The sequence below is a fragment of the Emydura macquarii genome, unplaced genomic scaffold (assembly GCF_026122565.2).
Source record: "Emydura macquarii macquarii isolate MOO-44397 ecotype Brisbane River unplaced genomic scaffold, CSIRO-AGI_Emac_v2 contig_480, whole genome shotgun sequence".
NCBI classification, from domain to species: Eukaryota; Metazoa; Chordata; order Testudines; family Chelidae; genus Emydura; species Emydura macquarii.
The window spans coordinates 6120854-6141073 of record NW_027130617.1 but is presented as its reverse complement, the minus strand read 5'-3'; the positions used below and the strand labels follow the sequence as shown (position 1 = coordinate 6141073).

At 37.8% G+C, this 20220-nt stretch overlaps 1 protein-coding gene across 1 annotated transcript; it reads right to left on the bottom strand.

Moving 5' to 3' along the window:
* Nucleotides 1–2156: 2156 nt before the first annotated feature.
* On the bottom strand, nucleotides 2157–18640 carry DBT (dihydrolipoamide branched chain transacylase E2). Its single transcript, XM_067538373.1, has 11 exons — nucleotides 18570–18640; nucleotides 13491–13614; nucleotides 13240–13315; nucleotides 12125–12306; nucleotides 7940–8067; nucleotides 7228–7471; nucleotides 5890–6056; nucleotides 5399–5476; nucleotides 4017–4208; nucleotides 3740–3811; nucleotides 2157–2836 (listed from the first exon to the last, which is right to left on the bottom strand). Exons 1-11 carry the CDS (start codon nucleotides 18618–18620, stop codon nucleotides 2669–2671), a joined length of 1482 nt encoding a protein of 493 aa, XP_067394474.1. The 5' UTR covers nucleotides 18621–18640; the 3' UTR covers nucleotides 2157–2668.
* Nucleotides 18641–20220: the final 1580 nt, after the last annotated feature.

The window sequence follows — 20220 nt, the reverse complement described above, 5'->3', positions numbered from 1 at the left end:
CAGAGCACTGCCCTCCAAATCTCATGGATCCTCCAAGATCTGAGCATATCTCAGACAGGCCTCTGCAGAACTCTATCCCCACAGAGATCCTGTGCCTCTGTGTTGGTCCAGGGGCTCCCCGTCCTTGAGCTCCCTGAAAGCACAATGCCAACCACAGACATTCCTAGGACCTCCTGTGAAGTCAAATCCACATGCAAATACCCAATGAGCTTAAGGGAATGGAGCACCCAATGACCAGCTCTGTCCATCTTGCTCACAGCACAATCTATTTCCAGCTGGGGATCCCAAGTGAGGGCTGTCTCAAGAAGGGGACAATAATCACAGATCACTGTTTGATAGAGAATCAGTAAAACGATGTCCTCTTTACGGACACTGCCCATAAGAGTGCCATTTGTGAAGAAAGTTTTTGTAATGTAGATTCATGAGCACTATGTCAAACCCTTATCAAATAGCAATGATTTTCTGTCACTACCAACCTGGGCCAGATTAGAATTGGTTACATGTAAAAAGGCTTTACATAATCCATCACCAGCCCTCTGAACCCTATCAATTCCTCCAACATCAAATAAAGATACCAACTGTATGCACTTTTCAATTCCCTAAAATTTTTTTCTAATCTAGTTCATGAAAATGTCTTTTAAATACCTAATTTCCTTCTTCATTTAATCAACTACTCGAATAATTAGAAATGACTGCAGAAGACAGGCTGTCCATTTTGTTAAGGATTTGACAGACAAAAATAGAAATCTTGCTCCCTTTGCTGGCAGAGTAGTTTCATCTAAGATATTTCTAAGGCACCTATAATGTTGTATCATTCCTTCAGCACTTCACTTTGGTTCTCTTCCATAATCATAAGGTTCACATATGCATTATTTGGTTTGCAGTCCTTACAGCAACACAACTTATAGGTAAATAGCCTTTAGTCTGTGTCCTTTTAATAAGTCTTGAGAGAGGTAGACTCCAAGCATCCCTTCTTTGTGATCCTAAAAGGCAGTAGAAGGTTGATTGTCCTGTTCAGGATTGTCTGCATGAAATTCCCAAATAAAAAGATCCAAAACCACAAAGGTTGTAGTGATATAAATTTTATTAACAGAAAAATTAGATTAAAACAAAATAGATGGTATGCATATCTTGTCCGACACTGCAAAAGCTAATGTAGATAAAACCTATTATGCTGCAACAGGAACATGAGTAGCAGCTTACATTTCTGGTGTATATCCTCTCCCCGCAACTTGAGAGTTTCTCCCTCACCCTCTTAGCAGTTAGTACATCAAGAACTGGGTCTCTAGTGACAAGTGTCTTGTATCTCTCTCCCTCCCTTCTCATGGTCCCTCTGTTACACCTTTCAGGTTACTTAGATCTACTCACCATAAGGCCTCACCTGCAAAGATATTCAGTCAGATGTACCCTCCAGACAGGAGAGGAGTCTCTTATGAAATGTCCATTTTGACTCCTGCAAATTGTTTGGTCATGATTGTTATTCTTGTATTCTTTGTACAACTCAAAGTTCTCTGGAAAGTGTATACATACATACACAGTTTTTTTCTTTGCAAACCAGCATTTCCACTTTCCATCGTTTTAGCCTAAAACAGCATATATGCTATTTGTCCTAGGGGTGCTTACCTGAAGCCTATTGACTGTTTGCCTTGCATACGAATTTAGAGGAGATTCATCTAATTCTTATGCTCTGTTTACAGAGACTCTGCTTCATGCAAATATTGATCTGTCACGCCTTGGTATCTGAACAAACAGCTGGCATGTCCAAGGTGATAACAGGCTTTTAGAGTTCATCTCTTTGTGAGGTTATGGTAATTATAAACAATGGTGATAAGCAGTTATTTGTTTAGTAATGGAATACCTAGTCATGGAATCCTTTAGCAGGCTGTTGCTTCCCAGAAGGAAAGTCTAAATGAGTATATAATCAATCCTACATACTTACACCATACTCTGGTGGGGGGAAAGACAGTTCTACAGAGTTTTTACAAAGAGCCGTTGGATATCAGTAAATATTCTGAAACCGTGTGGGAAGTAAATTTTTTGGGATGTTGTCATCTTCCATTGTCACTTGAAACTGAGTACCTGTGCTAAGAGCTTTCTTTGCAGAAGAGGACTAGAGCAATGTTAGCACCATTAAACAATAAAAAGCCCATTGGACATTTTTAAAGATAAGCATAAAGACATTTTATTTGTACATGATTTCTGCATAATTTCTTTTAGGAACTTGGAAATATTCCTTTAGATTTGTTAAAATAAATTCCTGTTGTCAACCAGGAATAACTGTGACATAACTTCCCTTCTATCCAGAATAAGCAGTTCAAAAGTACTGCACACACGTAGACAAACTTTCTTTCAATAATGCCAGCCTACTGACAGTCAGGATGTATTATCACAGACACTAAAAACTTCCCCCCAACACATTTAGAAGTCACACCATGACCTATTAAGTATGACAGCCTCCTGTAGAATAAATTACAGAACTACTCATTTAAATGGAAAAGAATGTAACAGGTTTTCAATAAACTGACATAGGGTCTTGAGACCTTTCAACCACATAATATAATTATATAATAAGAGAAGTACTAAAGGGCATATGCTAGCATAGCTAGCTTTTATAATTGTTGAGTTTAATTCCCAAAAGTTTAAAGATGTGTTCTGGCATTAGTCTTCTTTATTTAAGATCTAGCAGCATGGAAGCAGGGTTCTCCAAATAAGATTTCCACAAATTAGAAAAACGGGCCATTGTAGCTCCATCAATAATTCTATGATCAGCTGACCAGCTCACATTCATTATTTGTGCTTTAAATACTTCCCCTTTACCATTAAATCGGGGAAGAACCTAGAAATAAGAGAAGAAAAAAGGAAGCCGATGAAAGAGCAACTATACAAATATGATTCTTGTCTTAACATTTGCTAGAGTAGATATGGAGTAGTATTTCCATTAAGAGATTACTGATTACAGTTCCCCCCCAACTGTTTGTGTAGTGGGTCTAAAACAGAATTACCACCTACCACACCTAAGCAACCCTGTTGAGTTTATCATCATCCTGGACATTCTGTTACTGAGGAATTCCTCCCCAACTCCAAAATATCCTGCTAGCCAGTTGACTGAATCATTGGTACGGAGGTGACACATACCTCCCAATCCCCAAAAGGCATTGGGGAAAAATATGAAAGGTATTATCCATTAAAAAATTAGGGGAAGGGGTCTGTTTTGTTTTTTTGTTTGTCTACACTGAAGAACGTACATATCTGACTAGATTTAAATCTCAGGATCACATAACAAAACTTAAATATCAGATGAAATTCGTTTCAAGTCTTCTCTTGGTTTGAAACCGTGCAAGTATTCTTTCTGAACAAAGATGGTATGCTCTATTATAAAATTTATACAAATATCAGAATATAATCTGATTTTTTTCTTTTTTACCTAGAAGCCAAGAAATTAAATAAAAACATCATGAGGTGAATATAATGAGCTTCTGGTAGACAATCGCGAGACAGTGACAAAAGATTTTTGTTTATAATTTTAATTACTGTGCTCAGCCTTTTACGTCTTAAAAAACATTGTACGTTTTCATTCACAATGTTTACAGGGTATCCTTCTTCCACATCTTGTAGAAAAAATGCTTTCAGTGAGAACAATGTATAGAAGGTAAACCAAATGCAAAGTTTTCATTGATCATGGTCTTTCTACGTACAATCAAACACCTGTATCTTTGTGGTTAAATCAATATACACGTACCTGTATCTTTCCAAGAGCACCAATAGCTACTTCAGGAGGTAGTATCACTGGTTTGGCATAGGTACCACCAATCTAAAAAAGGAAACCAAGAAAATCAGCTAAAAAATATTCCAGGAGCATTCATTTGCAGCAGCAGCATGCTTCTTGCATGCTGTACTGTAGCATTTGTTATAGAAAACACTTTTTTCCCCATTACATTTTTATCAGTGTAACAGATGGTAGTTATTTTTTAAAACCGATTTTAGATGTAAAAAAAAAAAAAAAGTTTTTAACTCACTGTGCCAATATTGGAGAGAGTGAATGTTCCCCCAGTGAGGTCATTTGTTCCCAACTGGTTTGCAGAGCCCAAGGCCAGTAGGCGATTTAATTCAGAAGCAATCTCAAACACACTACAGACCTGAACATTTTTCACATTAGGGACAGTCAAGCCTTGCATTGTGTCCATAGCAACTCCAATGTTGTGAGAAGCCTACAATATATGCAGTTACAATACAGTAAGTTTCACTAACCAACCATAAATTATACCCAAGATAATGCAAAAAAAAAAAAAAAAAAGGAAATGTGAATTTCCTTTATTTTATACAAACTGAAGTGCTAAAATATTATCATCAGTATTTCCACTAAGGAAATTTCTGTTCAGAATAAACCACACGCTCAGCAGATTTTAATTTTTTTAAAGACAAGTCTCTTTGGTACTCCCCATCCAATTCTGGAACAGGAAAGGCAACCTCCAAACTGTTTTGGGGGGAGTTTAAATCTAGGAAATATAAACTCCTGAGTTCAACATCCGCTTAGAAATATGAATTCTTTATTCTGTCAACAAATCCGTGCACACATTGTAACAACCACCAGCACCTTTGTGCAGTCTCAAAGAGAGACCGAGTTTAAAGGGAACAGACTGAGCTGTCCTTTCATTTTCTATAATTATTCAGAAAGAGTAGCACTGAGAGATGCTGGGGTAAGACAGTGCAAAGGAAGCTTGCACTGCTACCATCTATGCCATATCATTTCTGTAAATATAGGAGTTCAGTCCCCAGGACCGTTAATCCAGTAACTTTCAAGAGCACAAAATAAATCCATGCAAAACGTGTATTTTGCACAGCCCTGACTACAAACTCCTTATATTTTCAATGCTGCATGTCAAACTTCCTGCTTTCTGTCATACCAAGAAAATCCCCCCTCCCCCATTTTTTTTTTTTTTGTTAATAGAAAGTGACTTATTGAAGACATCAGGGTCGATAGCTAGAACAGTGGCATCATTGCCACAATAACAAAACATTTCTACCCCTTCATTTTTAGGGACTATGGTTTGGGACCTCTTGGCCCTTTGTCAGAAAGAAGAGCAACAAAGCAAGTTGCTAACATGCTAGCAGTGGCATGTCTTTCTTAGCAGGAAGCCTAATTAGACTGGTGCTATAAAATGGCATAAATTAGATTAATCTAGCCCTCTCCATTCAATCTATTTTGATATTAGATAGAGGTGCTGGTGTATGGATCATTTCCCAACACAATACTTAAAGTTGTTATGGGCTTTGCTTTTTTTCCTTTTCCATTAAAAAAAAGTTAATTTATTTGTACTGAAAAGGAGCCCTAACTATTAGATACTTAGAGAAGCATTAGTTTTTTGGCACAGGAGTATTTTCGTAAAATTGCACAAACCTTGTATGTGATATTTTGACAGTTTTCATCCACAGTGGCATTAAGAATAGGATAATGCAATAATCCCAGAGAAGCTGCCTGTTAAACATAAACAAAAATATTAACTCTAAGAGTTCTCTTAATACTCTAATCACCCAATGGAGAAAGGAAGGGACAGGATGAATGCACCTCAGGCAGCTTGTAATATCCAGAATGCAATCAAGTGTTTGTCTAGGTTACTCTAATTTCTATTCCATATAAGTACCTAGATAGGTGAAGAGAGTGGGTTACTGTAAGCAAGAAGAGTTCTCACTGTAGAACTACAGAGGGTTTTTGTGTGTTGCTAATCTGTAATGATGCTGGAGATAAAAAGGCAATTTATGAAAAGAACTAGATGAAAATAAATGAAAAAATGCAGAGGAAAACGGAGTTTTTCCTTCTTTCCCCTGATGCTCTTTGTGTCAACAGTAAATGCATCGGGAATCCAGTTTTGAAATGCAGCTATGACTCACCTTTATGAAGAAAGGCATGAAGGAGAGTTTAACTCCACGAGCTTGTGCTACAGGTTTCAATTCTTCTCTCAACTGAATGAGCTGAGTTAAGTCAATCTCATCACAATAACCAAAGTGAGGAATCTTCAGTGCAGCACTCATAGTCTTTACCATTGCCTTGTGAAAGCCTGAAAAACATTCAATGGGTGCTTTTACCAATAAAAAGTTTTTGAGTTAGTTAGTCTCTAACATTCAGAATTTATAATATTGAATATAATAATTGAAAAATTATAAATCTCTCTTTAAAAAGTTGGTATAGAATCCATTTATGATCATTCGTGGTTGGGCACCAAATAACTTAAGTAATACTACACCAATGGCTACTAAAATAGTACTGGATACAATTGAATATTCTGAGTACCTTTCCCAGACCTGAAGAACAGTAGCTCTTTTTAAGCTTAAAAGCTTCTCTCTCTCACCAACAGAAAACGATCCAATAAAAAATACTACCTCACTCACCTTGTCTCTTTGGATACAATCGGAACCTTATCATGAGTGTGAAAATATTGACGGGAAGACACTGTTATACACCTGAAGTAGGTACCAGATGATTTCAGTAACGAATTTATGCTTCCCCAAATGTTTGGAATTATTTCCATATCCTAGCATCTGCCTCCAGATCACTCCTATAGGATAACCACGTGTGCAAGACCCACAAATGTTAACCTACATCAGTCTTTTCATCTTCTCTACCCCAATATTATATAACTGACGAAAAGTCAAAATGTAATTTGCTCTCCCACTACATCTTGTTTTATCTGTGCCCATCTTAGATTGGGAGCTCTCCATGGCAAAACTGAACATCACACAGTGGATTGTTATTTAAGCACTAATAAACAATTCTACTTATTGATCCTGCCAATTAATGACATAATGATTTTCATAGGAATAGTATTCACAATATTGTTTAAAGAATTCCAGAGTACTTTTTCCAGAATTTTGCACAAAATGTATTCAAATGTTTATAATGCATAGTTAAATGTTTTTAAATGAACAGGTGCAAGTCACAGCCCGGTGGTACCACCTGAGAACATGATGAAACCACTCAATGGCAGAGAAGAATACTGACAACCTGTCTTACAATCACCCGAAAAATTATTTCAAACTCCCCCTTTCTGCAAGGCACACTTAACTTTCCTGTTTCTCATTGTCTCAGCACACTAGTGTGATTACAAGATGAAAGTTGGCTCTCTGCCAATGGGAATAGGAGAATCAATTTAAATGTTATCATTCACTGACTAATTATTTAGAAGTAGTATCAACTATGAATGCTATTCCATGATTGCATGTATGTTTTACCTGTCACAGCTTCAGTTTTATCTTTCCCTGAAAACACGATGGGCTTGGAAATGGGTATAGGAATTTTAGTTCCTTTGTCCTTTGGAGCAGCTGGCGCAGTCTCTGATTTTGGTAATGGTGGGATCATTTCAAGTTTTGGTGATGGAGGTAAAATAGCTCCCGTCTGCTTGGCCAAATAATTGAGAATGTCTTCTTTAAGGATGCGGTTATCTTTCCCTGTTCCAACAACTTCACTTAGTTTAATCTGAAAAGTATAAAACAAACTATAGAACTTTTGCTATACAGCACAAGTAGAGAAATCATATGTTGCAACTGAATTATAAATACAAAAATGTATTATGGGTACTTGAGTAACATTTCACAGGTTAATACCTTCTTGTGACTTAGTATCTACTCAAACATTATCTAAACTGTCTGCAAGACCCTCTTTGTTCATAATTACACATATTAAGGCCAAATAATGATTATTTAAAAGGTACTTTTTTCTTATAGGAGAAATATTATGAACAAGCAGTTCGCAGCTTCGACAATGAAACAGTAGTCATTTGAAGCAAGCCATTTATCGACAACTTTTTTCATTGTTGCTCCCTGGCAATTCATCACCAGCTTTCAATTTCACTAGAATTTTATTGCCCTCCTAGATACAGTCAGACTGATCTACAAGCAACGGATATTAAGCAGCAGAGCCTGCTTCAATAGAACACAAACCTACATTGTTTTCCATGGCAAGTCGACGGACCGCAGGAGTTGCCAATGTTTTATGGCCTTTTATCTCTTGGTGTGTGTGTTCTTCATGAGACACAGCAGGTGTCTCAACAACATCCTCTTCTGAGGTTACAACTGAAAATAAGATAAACATTGCTTTAACTTTCCTACATGACTCCAAGTGGTTTGGTTGTAGGTGCTAAACTTGCAATATGTCCATCTTAAAGGAGATGTGTATACAGGCTATGGTTACAAATGTATGTATGTCTATATATATAAAATTGGAATTGTAACTCTCGTGGGATTTCAGCATCACCTCACAATAGGGTGGGGTGAAGCAATCAGGCAGGAAGGGGCTACCTCCCCAACCAGAGGACACTGGTTTCAAGCACCTTGCCACTTCACCTTGAATCGTCTCTCAGGGTATGTCTTCACCGACGGCAGCAAATTCGCTGCTGTCAGATTGATTTATCCAGATTGACTGAGCAGAAGTGAAGACCTGCTCAATTGATCTGGAAGTTGATTTAATAAAACCACTTCCCCAAAAAGCATAGCACTGCATCAGTGGGTCTGTATTCCCATCAGCGCAGCGTAGTGGAGACGGCGCACAGAAGAGGATTTAGAAAGTCGACGGGAGATATGCAAGCTACTCTACATAGCTTGCACAACTCCCGTTGACTGCTGCCGAATTTCCCCATAAGTATAGACCAGGCCTGAGAAAGTGGAGAAAACTCCCTCCTTTGAATAACTGTAGTGATTGAAGAAAAAAACTGCAACCCCTTTTGAAATGGAAGGAGTTTGTACTGAAGATCATCCAAATCTTGGAGGACTGTCCAAGGGTGTCCATGAGTGCTCGATCCCACCCACAGCTAGGGATTATGCTGGGAAACTGTTTAAGGCAACAGGTAACTCTTATTAGAAAAGGGATTTTAGCTGATATGAAAGTGAAAAGCTTAAGCTGAGTCTGTTTGTTTTCTGTGTAACTTGTATATATGTCTGCTGTTCCTTACTATTTCATCTTTGAATCTGTGGTTTTTCTATTGAATAAACTTCGTTTATTTTCATCCCAAGCAGGTACCTAGTGTGCAAACTGTGTGAAGTGTGTATCAGTGTATGCCATAGTGAGGTAACTGGGAGAATGGTATCACGGTTTTAGGGGCAATGAACCAGAGGGAAACAATCCAAGTGTCTGGTAATTCAAACTCAGGGAGGATTTATTTTGGGGGACTTGGGACAGGGAGGGCTGTTGGTGTCTTCCCTGCAAAGAATAACTGGGCTGGTGAGAGCCAAGGTAAGACCTTATATTTGTGGGCAGGCTATTTGTATCAGGGAATTGAACTGTAGTTTACCAGCACAAAGGCCCCAATGGTTACAGGGCAGGCTGTGACAGAACTCCTTATTGGTCTGGATGGACCCCAAAACATCACAGGTAACCTTATAAGAAACTGTCCATTAGGGGACTTTTTAAAAACAATCACTAGCTCAAATAAAGCAGTTTTGTCAACACTTTTTTTTTTTTTTAAAAAAATACACACAGGAAGAGAATTAGTCTAGAAAATCCATAATTTCTTGAATCTCTAACTGATTGTAGGAACAACAAAAAGACCTCTCCAGTGTAAAAAACCCAAAGATTATGGAGATAAAAAACTGTGTTTAAACATACATAGTTTTTTTTTTTCTTTTGGCAATAATACTGCCAGTAAGATATTTCACTTAGCTGAAGTAATTTAAATGTAATTAATATTAATACATTTAGACTTGAATCAGAAAAATAGAAACAAAAAATACTCCAAACACATTATTTGCCATTATTAAAGTGACTAGTGCCACGTCAAGTTAAAAAAGCTCATTTGCAAATAAAGATTTAAGGTATCTATGTGATATTTAAATAAATTACTAAATAAAATGTATTTGGAGTTCTAATTATTCGTTAGTCCCTTACATTTTACTCCCTACATAAAAGATAGCTCAGAAGTGTGTGTGTTGTTACAGGTAACAAAGGTTCTAACAATTGAAACAACCCCCAGTGTTGAAGTTTAGAGAAGCAGTTGTTCACTATACAGTCCTCTAAAATATTGCCCTGCTCAGAAGTTATTGTAATTCTCTCCAATACCTTTGGAAGCTGAAAATCTGGAGAGAGTGTATGTTTTGCTACTGTGTGATTTGTAGCATTTGCCATCATCATAAAAAGAAAACAAGTAACAGTTGCAGATTTACCCGGTCACATTGTATGTTGTCCAAATCATAGTTTCTCAACCTGTGGCACGTGTATCCCTGGGGGTACGCAAGACACAGGCAGGGGGTACGTGGCAAAAAACCCAATGAAGGGAGGCGAGCGGCAGCTGCCTGCTTCTGGGGAGGCCAAGTGGCAGCTGCCTGCTTCCCGCCTGGTCCCAGTTCCCAGTGTGATTTGCCCCAGGCCTGCACCCCCCTAGGGATGGCCATGGGGAGCACTGCTATCCACTCTGGTGGGCCACTTGTGCCTGCTCAGACCTCACAAGTTCCGGCCTGTGCGAGGAGAACCCATGTGACCCCACCATCAGGCCATAGTGATTGGCTAGCATTGACCTTTGCTCCTATATGGAGGAAGGGGTTAAGGAAGGAGGGGAGAAACAGCAGGGGGTTTTGTGATCTGCCACGGAACTCAGAACTCTCCTGCTGTACAAGAAATACAGTCGTCCAGCGGTAAAAGGGAAAAAGATTGTATTTCTCAGAATGGAAAACTGAGTGTTGGGGTACTTATTAAAATTTTCAGAAGTTAGGGGTACTTGCTACTTAAAAGGTTGAGAAACACTGGTCCAAATTATAGAACTGGACTATCATACATTTACATAAAATAGATTTTATTATTCTTTTTCACAAGTATGTTTCATTATTGTGGTTTCACTTGAGATTATCACTTTAGAGATTTTGGGTAACATTTTAAAAAACATCTCAATGAATGTCAGTAGGGCTTAGACTAGTATGTTATTTAGATTCCTAAAAATATTTCACAATTGCAAGTACAATATAATTATTCAACAAGTCATCAGGTGGACCCCTAAGATACCTAGTATAGTTTTATTCCCCTCCCCCCAAACCATAGCTAGACTGGTACCAAATACAAAGATAATATGCAAAACTGGACCACTAATTTATTTTATTGAGTTCATTATGAAACTGTTCCAAATACTTTACTGAAGGCTTCTTTTTCAATATATAGCTACTGAATGGAAATGCAACTCTTCCTCTGTTATTAAAAATAAGCTAATATAAGGCTATTTTTAATATACAGCTGAACAAAAGAAAAACTTTAGCCCCTCCCAGACACAGAGCAAAAACAAATCTTTTTGCCCCTAAGAAAATATCAGTCACTGTCTGACAATCATTTATAGACAAGGACAAACAAATATATCCTCCTCTTAAAATTGTTTAAAAAAAAAAATCTATATCGAAGTTTAATCACTGAGCCTTATATGATAAATATTACACACAGCCCTCCAGGCATGCAAAGCCTGGAAAAGCTACATAAACAGGATATACAGAGGTAAAACCCTTAAATTGACTACAATGGGCTAGGATTTCAATGGCAAAACTCCCAATTACTTCAGTGGGGCTAGAATTTCATCCCAAATCTTCTGGAGGGATTCAGGGTAATTTGCCATGCACTACAACTGCTGACTCTATCACTCAGGCTAGAAATGTACAAGAATGCAAAGCTGCGAGTATGTCAATACAGTGTTGTGGCTGATTTTAAAAGCACAAAGTAGTTGAAATTCAAAGTTTTGACTTCCAGAGCAATTCATTCATTCCCCTTGTGCAGATGCAATATTGTTTAATTATTGTACAGGATATCAAATTGCATGCCTCTACATACAATGGAGCTTTGGTGATTTTCATGGAAACCATGATTTTGAATAGTCTGACTTATAAATTTTAAAACTCTACTGCCACCCACTTTGAAGTTTTTTCTATTTTTGGTGGGGGGGAGAGGGATATAAAAAAAGTGAAGAGAATGTTGATAATATTTAAATGCATGGATAATTGTTCTACGTTGTGTAGTTTCTTATATACAGAACTTAAATTTTATAGATTTTTATTAAATTCATTTTCTGCAAAAAATGTAATCTTAATCTTGAACTCTCCTGACTACCTGGATAGTTTTTAACAACAAAAATAAATTAATATTGAAAAGAAGAAGTTTTCACAATACCTTTCAGGACATCAGTTTCTATGTCCACTAATGGTTTTCCAACATAAGCAATTTCATCTAGATTATAATGGAGTTTTCTAATGACGCCATCATAACGACTAGTGATAGTGACAGAGGCTTTATCACTTTGTACTTCACAGATGCTATCAAACTGAGATACGCTATCACCTTCTTTTACATACCTATGGGGCAGGGAGAAAAGATAGGCTTACACAGCACAGGATGAGAGTAAAATCATACTGGCTCAATGTATTCTTTTAATAAACCCAATTATGAACAACAGCATAATGTAATGCGTTTTTAACAATGTTAATATATTCTGTTGTATACCTCTTGCCAGCCTATAGGCAGGAGAACTATCTTTGATATGCAAAATGTTACAATGACTTGGGATTCCTTCCCACAATATATTTGTTCTATCATTTTACTACAAATACAGTAGTGTTTTCTTGACAGTATACAAACCATTTCTAACTAAAGCCTCATGTTCAGTGATGAAGGTATATTTAATTAATTAATAGCACAGCTTTGTCTGATCATGATAATATAAGCATGTGACAGGGAAGCTCTGAAGTTGGAGAATCTATTTCGTATTACAAAAGAGAAGTACATCCTCTCCAGCTGACATACAGCACAAAGAATTCCATGCTGCTTTCCCCTTAGCAGAGTGTCCAATTTTACCCAATCAATTGTCATTGGGTTTTTAGGAATGATTTCTGGGCTATATTCTGCCATTTTAAAAGGGATTATGATCCTAAATTATTTAGGATCCTAAATTACTTCCTAGCCAGAAACTCCTATCCTGAATTCAGCCTAACGCATGTGGCCCAAACTTAAATCTCCTGCAACCCAAAACTAGTCACTGTGGAGGGAAGGGAAGATTGCTACCTACAGCTGTAATTAAATAATGGGACCTTCCCCAGAGCCAACCATGACGGTGTAGAACAACAAAATATTAAACTCAGATTATATAGCGCATGGGTCATCAAAATGTGGCAAACAATTAAAAAAAGCCTACATTGGTAACAAAAAAGGTTATTCACAATCTATTGATAATATGTATACATTAAAGCATTTTTAATTTCTAAATATGTTAGTAAGAACATTAAATTTACCATTCTTTCACAGTCACCTCTGTAATTCCTTCTCCAATATCAGAGAGCTTAAACTGGACAATTTGGCCATTTGTAACTTGAAACAGATAATGGGACAAAAATAGCATGTTAAATATTAAATCTAAAATACCAGCTAGAAAAATGTTAATACACCAAATAGACTAGATTATGTACTACTAATTAGACACAAATCACAGGCTACTAACATAATGCAAGTGTAAAATAAATTACTTACATATGAAAAAACTTACTAGCAGATGTTCTGAACAATCTGTGTTGATGACTAAACTTGACTGCAGATTTGTCAAATATGCTCAGGTATTTTGACTTTATAAAGCGAGCACTGCTACACGATTTAATATGGTGAACACAGATCTGGAGGAAAAAATCTGAAGCATTACAATCGAAAACATTCTATAATGTATACAGATTCTAAATTAGCACAATCTTTATATGTCATATGTACTTATATAGTACGTGTATATGTACTTATATAGGAGGTCAAAGACATCAAAACATCACAGTATTTTGTCATCACTAGTGAACAAAAATCATGACAAGATTTGTCATCAGATATCTAGCTGCTATTGTTTCTAAGTAACTGGCATATGTTTTACAAAGATTACTTACATACACAAATACAGCCATTTGAAATATTCATATGCAAAATGCATGCTGGAAAGAATTCTTAACATGAGGAAAAAAATCTGCACATTTTCCTTTGTCACTATAGTATCACAGGTTGATCAGAGGTGTTAATTAGAAAGAAATTGAGACTAGAGGGCACAAACAATTGCCTTTCCATTCCCATTTAAAATGATCTAGGATAGGCACATACCTTCAAGTAAGCATTCTTTAACATCAACTTTATTAAATTATTTATACCTGGGTATAATTTGCATGTTTTCTTTAGCTCTGAAATTATATGCAGTCCAGAAACCTATTTCAGGAATCAATACAATAGTCTGAAAAGTTCTTCACTATAGAGGCATTGTATAGTCACAGAAACAGTAATTCTAGATAACAGCATTAGAGCCAAGAGTGCTCCCACAGAAGTTAATGGGTGTTTTATCATTAACCTCAATGGAAGTTAGATCAGGTCCTTAGAGACAGAAACCAGTTTCCTACTTCAGCATAAAATATGTTTATTTTAATTTAATTCTGGTGTTATGTTGTCTAAAAATGATCCAGAAAGCTAACAAAAATAACTTTAAATAAATTAACTGTTGAGATTTACCAAAAAAAAAAAAAAAAAAAAAAAAAAAATTCAGGTGCTACAATGTACTTCAAGTGGTTCAGACTGTAAAATTTAGAAATTATCTTGTTAGAGAACCCAGAAAACAGGACACCTGCATGGGAAAATTTGCAATTATATGTTTTAACTTAATATTTTTTCTCTCTTAGTTCAGACAAATAGCAAAGCATATTATAGATTATAGACAAAGCATATTAAACATCTCCCATAGAGTAGGAAAGGATTTAGTTTTATGTTACACCTTTCATAAGAAAGGTAACCCAGAATACTATGCTATATTGAATTAGATACTGTTCATGTATTTCTTATGCATATTATTATATATAATTTGATCTGATATATAAATATCGATAACTGTTTCCTTTCTTTCCAGAAACAAATATTTATGTAGCACAGGCTAACTCTAACAACATTCCAATGTCATTTTCAGCTACCTTTCAGCTACTTGTTACTGAGACAGTCTCTGTTGAACCAGAATGAGTATTTTTCTTATTCCCCCTATGAATAATATCCCATCCTGCCTATTTTCATGACTAAAATTCAGCAAAATTATATTAACAAACTATAGTTGTTCTTGTTTCATAAAAGGATTTAATGTTTATGGCAAATTAGATTACATTCTAGTAAAGTGTGAAGAACTTTTCTGCCTTGATTTTTGTTTGTTTGTTTTGTTACATGGTTATCATGGCTATATTGTTAGACTGTTTATAGATCATGGCTATATTGTTTGCTCAGTAAGGCTTATTCATTCAGAACATACAATACAATTCTTATCCCCTTATAAAGCCCCTACCTGGAAAATGCCCAATATTTACCTGAATAGATGATCACAAGCAGCAGCCTCAAACCTCTGAACTATCACTAAATATGAAGTTTCATGAATGCCTTCCATTTGATTTTAACATTAGGTAACCAGTGAAGATAGTAAATTAGTATTGTCACTGCCAAAAAAACAGACTGGTTTTGGTACAGAAGAGTTTCAGTGCTGTATTGAGTTGACATTTGTAGGAATAATTCAAAATTACTGCAGTTTTTTAAATTAAATCTGTCTTTGATTTTTAATTCTTGATGTGTTAACATATTAAATGAATCATCCAGTATGTAGTCTCTTTATACAGTAACATGTTCCTTTCTTAACAGCTCAGATCCAAAGACTAAAGATGTTGGTAATTTCACTGCAGAATATCATTCTAGCAATATTTATTGTTTTATTAAACGCATTAGGAAATAATTTGTTATTATAACATGAAATAAGAGAGTCATTCTATTAAACTTATACTAGCTGTACTATTTAAATAATCCAACAAATATAAGAACGTTCAACACATACACCAATATTTGTAGGATTGGGCCTTAATTAGAGACTGAGTCAAATCAAGCTGTGTAGGTAAATCCAGAAAACATTTATGAAAACAAGTGCTTGACACACAGGGTATGTATTACTGTACAGTTAACCTGTTTGATTAGCACCCAGATCTGAACACCAGAGTTAGCCTAGACTGGGTATGAATGTTCCCATAGTAAAGCCATACTCGTGTTATCGTGTCCCCACTGTTTCTGCACTCACGTATGTGTATCCATGGTTCTTTGTGCTGAGGCAATAAGATTCTTTCCCAGGCAATTGTGGGAGAACTGGTCTGTCCTTTGAGAGGAACTATAGGAAGGTTTTGAGCAGGGAGTTGGAATAGACGACCTCCTGAGGTCCCTTCTAACCCTAATCTTCTATGATTCTATTAGAGGACTACCAGCACTCCAGTGATTTTGCCTGCATCCTCACTATAGAGTGGGCTAGTTTTTGCCCAAATGAAAGCACCACTCCGATTCTAAATTATACCCTCATTCACGTAAGATAGTCTGGATCTGAAGTATCTCCAAACCTTGGTCACAAGATTTTCTGTGTGGATAAGGGAATTTGGGCTAAAATCTGGATAAGAATAGCGATATTTACATCACCACTGCCAATTTACTGACAATTACAGTAAAACAACAGTCTTTCCATGCAAATGTTAAACATTATTTCCAAAATGGTTTGGACCGAGAAGACTGAGGCGATGCCCATGCATATACACTATTGTAGCCAAAATGATTCTCAGCCTTGGTTCTGTTGGATCCAGTTTTGCTCCTGGATTTCTAGATAGCCCAGGGGCCCATTGTACCATTCTCTATCTACAGCTGTCCAGGAGACTATACTGCTAGTTTCACAACAGCAGTTGATGCCATATTCCCTTCAGGCTTGATTACCATTATGTACTCTACTTACAGCTACCACTTAAGTCCACGTGGAAGCTTCAGCTAGTGGAGAATGAAACTGTTCTTTTCCTAACTGGGCAGCTGGAACAACACCTGCTCATACCTCTGCATTCATTGGCTGTTAGTTTGCAAGTACAAGTCAAGGTGTTTTGCATACATTTTCTATATTTGAAAGTGCACAGCTACCTTCATAGAAAAGAGTAAAATAAAAGTTTTATTACAATGTTATGATTATTTTGTCATTAAACCTCAACATAAATTACAGGCAAAACGATATTTACTGAATCCTGATAACCCTCATGACTCTTTGCAGTGGATGTTTTCAGGAAGAGAAAACATACACTTTTACCTTAACATAGTTTATTTTATTCTTTTAAGAATAAGGGAAAATACATGAAAGTTAGGTGTCCAGTATAAACAGATAACTCACTGACGCAAGATAAAACAACCACTTTTACCTTAACATCATTTTCCTCTGGATATGAAAAGCAGGCATTAACAAAACAACGTGCAGAAACAAGAAACTGGTATTTTCAAAATGCTTTGACAATTACGGTAAATTGAATGAATACTGTCTAAAAATGGGTGATTTCAAAACTGTCTATTGAGAATTGTCACAAAAATCCTTCATTACAATATACATTAAATGAATCCCAAATGAGAGGGGAAAACTTGGTAGGCTGTGATTATATAGAAGTGGATCTAATTGTTTATAGCTGATGAAACGTTGGGGGGGGACAAAAACAATATCCACTTCTCTCACAAAACAGTTAATTTAAAATGGTTTTTTTGCTTGGAAAACCTCAGATATTGTCACTTTTGTGAAGTTCCACACGACAGCAATCATATAATCCCACACCAACATGCTTCAATAAAACAGTTACAATACAGAGACAGCTGCAAATGACTGATCATCATTTTACAAAACCATTTTTCATTAAGTGACGAGATTACAAGTTTTATTAAAAGCAGACTGTGATAACACCTTCCAGTAAGTCTGGAGGCTGCTTATTCTAGCTTTTTGGAGCTACAAATACAATGTGGTTGCGATGCAAAGACACATGCACAAGGACCATACGAAACAAATATGGAGTGGGTGTGCTTTGGTGTGGCTTGGATGTACCTACAATATAGTCTATGAAGAGAAGTAACATCTGCGTGGATAATAGGTAAAGCAATGGGAAAGATGACTATAAGGGTTACCTAAAACTGGCTAATGGATGTGTGTTTGAGGTGTGGGTTTTCTTGTAGATGTGTTTGTATATGGAAAGGATATGAAACGGTAGCGAAATATCTGTATTGGATGTTTCTGGGCTGCGGGGTTATGGCATGGGGAGGGGTCCACATTGGGGTGTCTGGAATGGGGGCGCTGGCAAGGGACAGGTCCGCACAGAGGACTCTGGGATGGGGGGCTATGGCAATGGGATGGGTCTATATGGGTGCCTGTGATGGGGGAATCTGGGGTGTCAAGGACGGGTCTGCACTGTGCCTGGGACAGGGGCAATGACACGAGGATAGGTCCGCACTGAGGTGCCTGCGATGGGGGTATGACACAGGCGAGGGACCGCACTGGGGTGTCTGGGACGGGGGTCTGGGTGGGGGACGAGTCCGCCGTGGGCCTGCGCAGAGAGGGGGTGTGTCTGGAGCGGTGATCTAAACTGAGGTCTCTTCTCTCGGGGCCTCCCTCTCCCCAGCCCAGCCCAGCCCAGCCCAGGCGGGACAGGGTGCCAGAGACGCAGCTGCCCGGCGGGCCCGCACACCTGAGAAGACGGGGGTGCACGCGCTGCCTGTCCCACTCATCACCTCACAAGCCGCCCCCCCTTACCAGACGGCCCGCAGTCAGCGAGCAGCTCCTCACCACCCTCACTGCCGCCATCTTAATCAGGAAAAAGAAGGAGTCGGGATCACGGAGGAGCTCCCCCCATCGCACACCAGCCCCTCACACCTCCCCCCAGTCAACCAATCAGAAGACAGCCTCGGACACAGCAGCCAATCAGAGGGCAGAGGACTAGTTCACTCCCCCCTCGAAGGCGTGGAAAAGGTCTCGGGGCACCCCTTTGGACGCGTCGCGGAGCTTTGTGACTCGGAGTGGCTTGCGCGTGGGCGTCGCCGGGGGGTGCGAGGGCGTCCCTGAAAGGTGAAACGTGGGGCTGGTAAGGAGTCCAGGGAGGAGACTCGTACCACAAAGCGCTGGGGGTGGAGGAAGGAACCGTGGCACTGGCAGCTTCAAGCGGTCCCGTCTCACCCGCGTGAACTCTCAGGGCGGGGCCCCCGCTTCTCCTGAGTATTGGGAATGATCCTTTCCCCCATTCTCCTGCAGGAAAGAAACTCACGCGGGGGCTGCGGAGGAATGAAACTGACTAAAGCACTCCGCCGTCATCAGTGATTTTTTGCACCGATTGAAGCACCCGCAAAAGATGCTGTCAATGCACACTGTCAACCAACTTGGGGGGAAAGAGGAAGTGCTGGTTTTACTTCTATCTTCACTTACAGGGATTTCACCAGTTACCTAATAGGTACAAAAATATCAGATTGAAATATGACTATAAAATGGAATTTTTCTTTTAAATTTCATAAGGAAGATGAAAAGGTGATCATCAAATAAAGTTGGCATTTCTCAGTGTTTTAGTTTTTTTAACTCTTTACTCTTGGAGATTATTATTCATCTTGTTTTTATTCACTTCAGTGTTGGAGCTTTCACAAGAATTGAAAATGCATACTATCAAAATTGTCCCGTGTATCTACACATAAGGCTTGTCTGCATACAATATTCCTAATGTGGATGCAGTTATACTGATGTAAAAGTGCTTATAATAATATACCTTATTCCTGTACAGGAAGAATAATAAGCTCTACCACTTTTACAGCAATATCACTGCATTCAACTAGAGGTTGTACTGGTATAATTATTGCAGTAAAAAAAATCACAACCCCAAACAATTATATCCATAAAAAATCTGTAAGAAATATATCCTTTTATTTTATGCTCTTTTTTTGGTCTTGTTCATTTTGACATCCTCTTGCAGCCTTATGTTTTGGATTGATAGTTTTCTTAACTTTTTCCCAGTTGTTTCCTGCTTTAGGAGCTGCTAAAGCAACTATGAAACTAGGCTGGTAATTTATTCCACCGTCTTGTATATAGTTTACAAATTACAGTCTGCATCAGTATCCTTAATTTGATAATTTTATTCAAAACAGATTCATAATAATATTTGGATGTTACCAATCCACACCAGCTTTGAAATGATTACCTATTGTCATAATAGGTAATGTCCCTTGAAGTCACTGGGACCTGCGGTGCCTAAAATTAAGCATTTGCAGAATGGGGGACTGAGCATTCTTTTTTTGTATATTGAAAGCAATTCGTTTGTTGTCTGTAAACATCTCTTACCCTCATTAGTGCTAAGTGGCATGCTGGGTACATTTAAAAATTAAGTTCTTCCTTTGTGGTCCCAGCACCTACTAGTAGCTCCTTA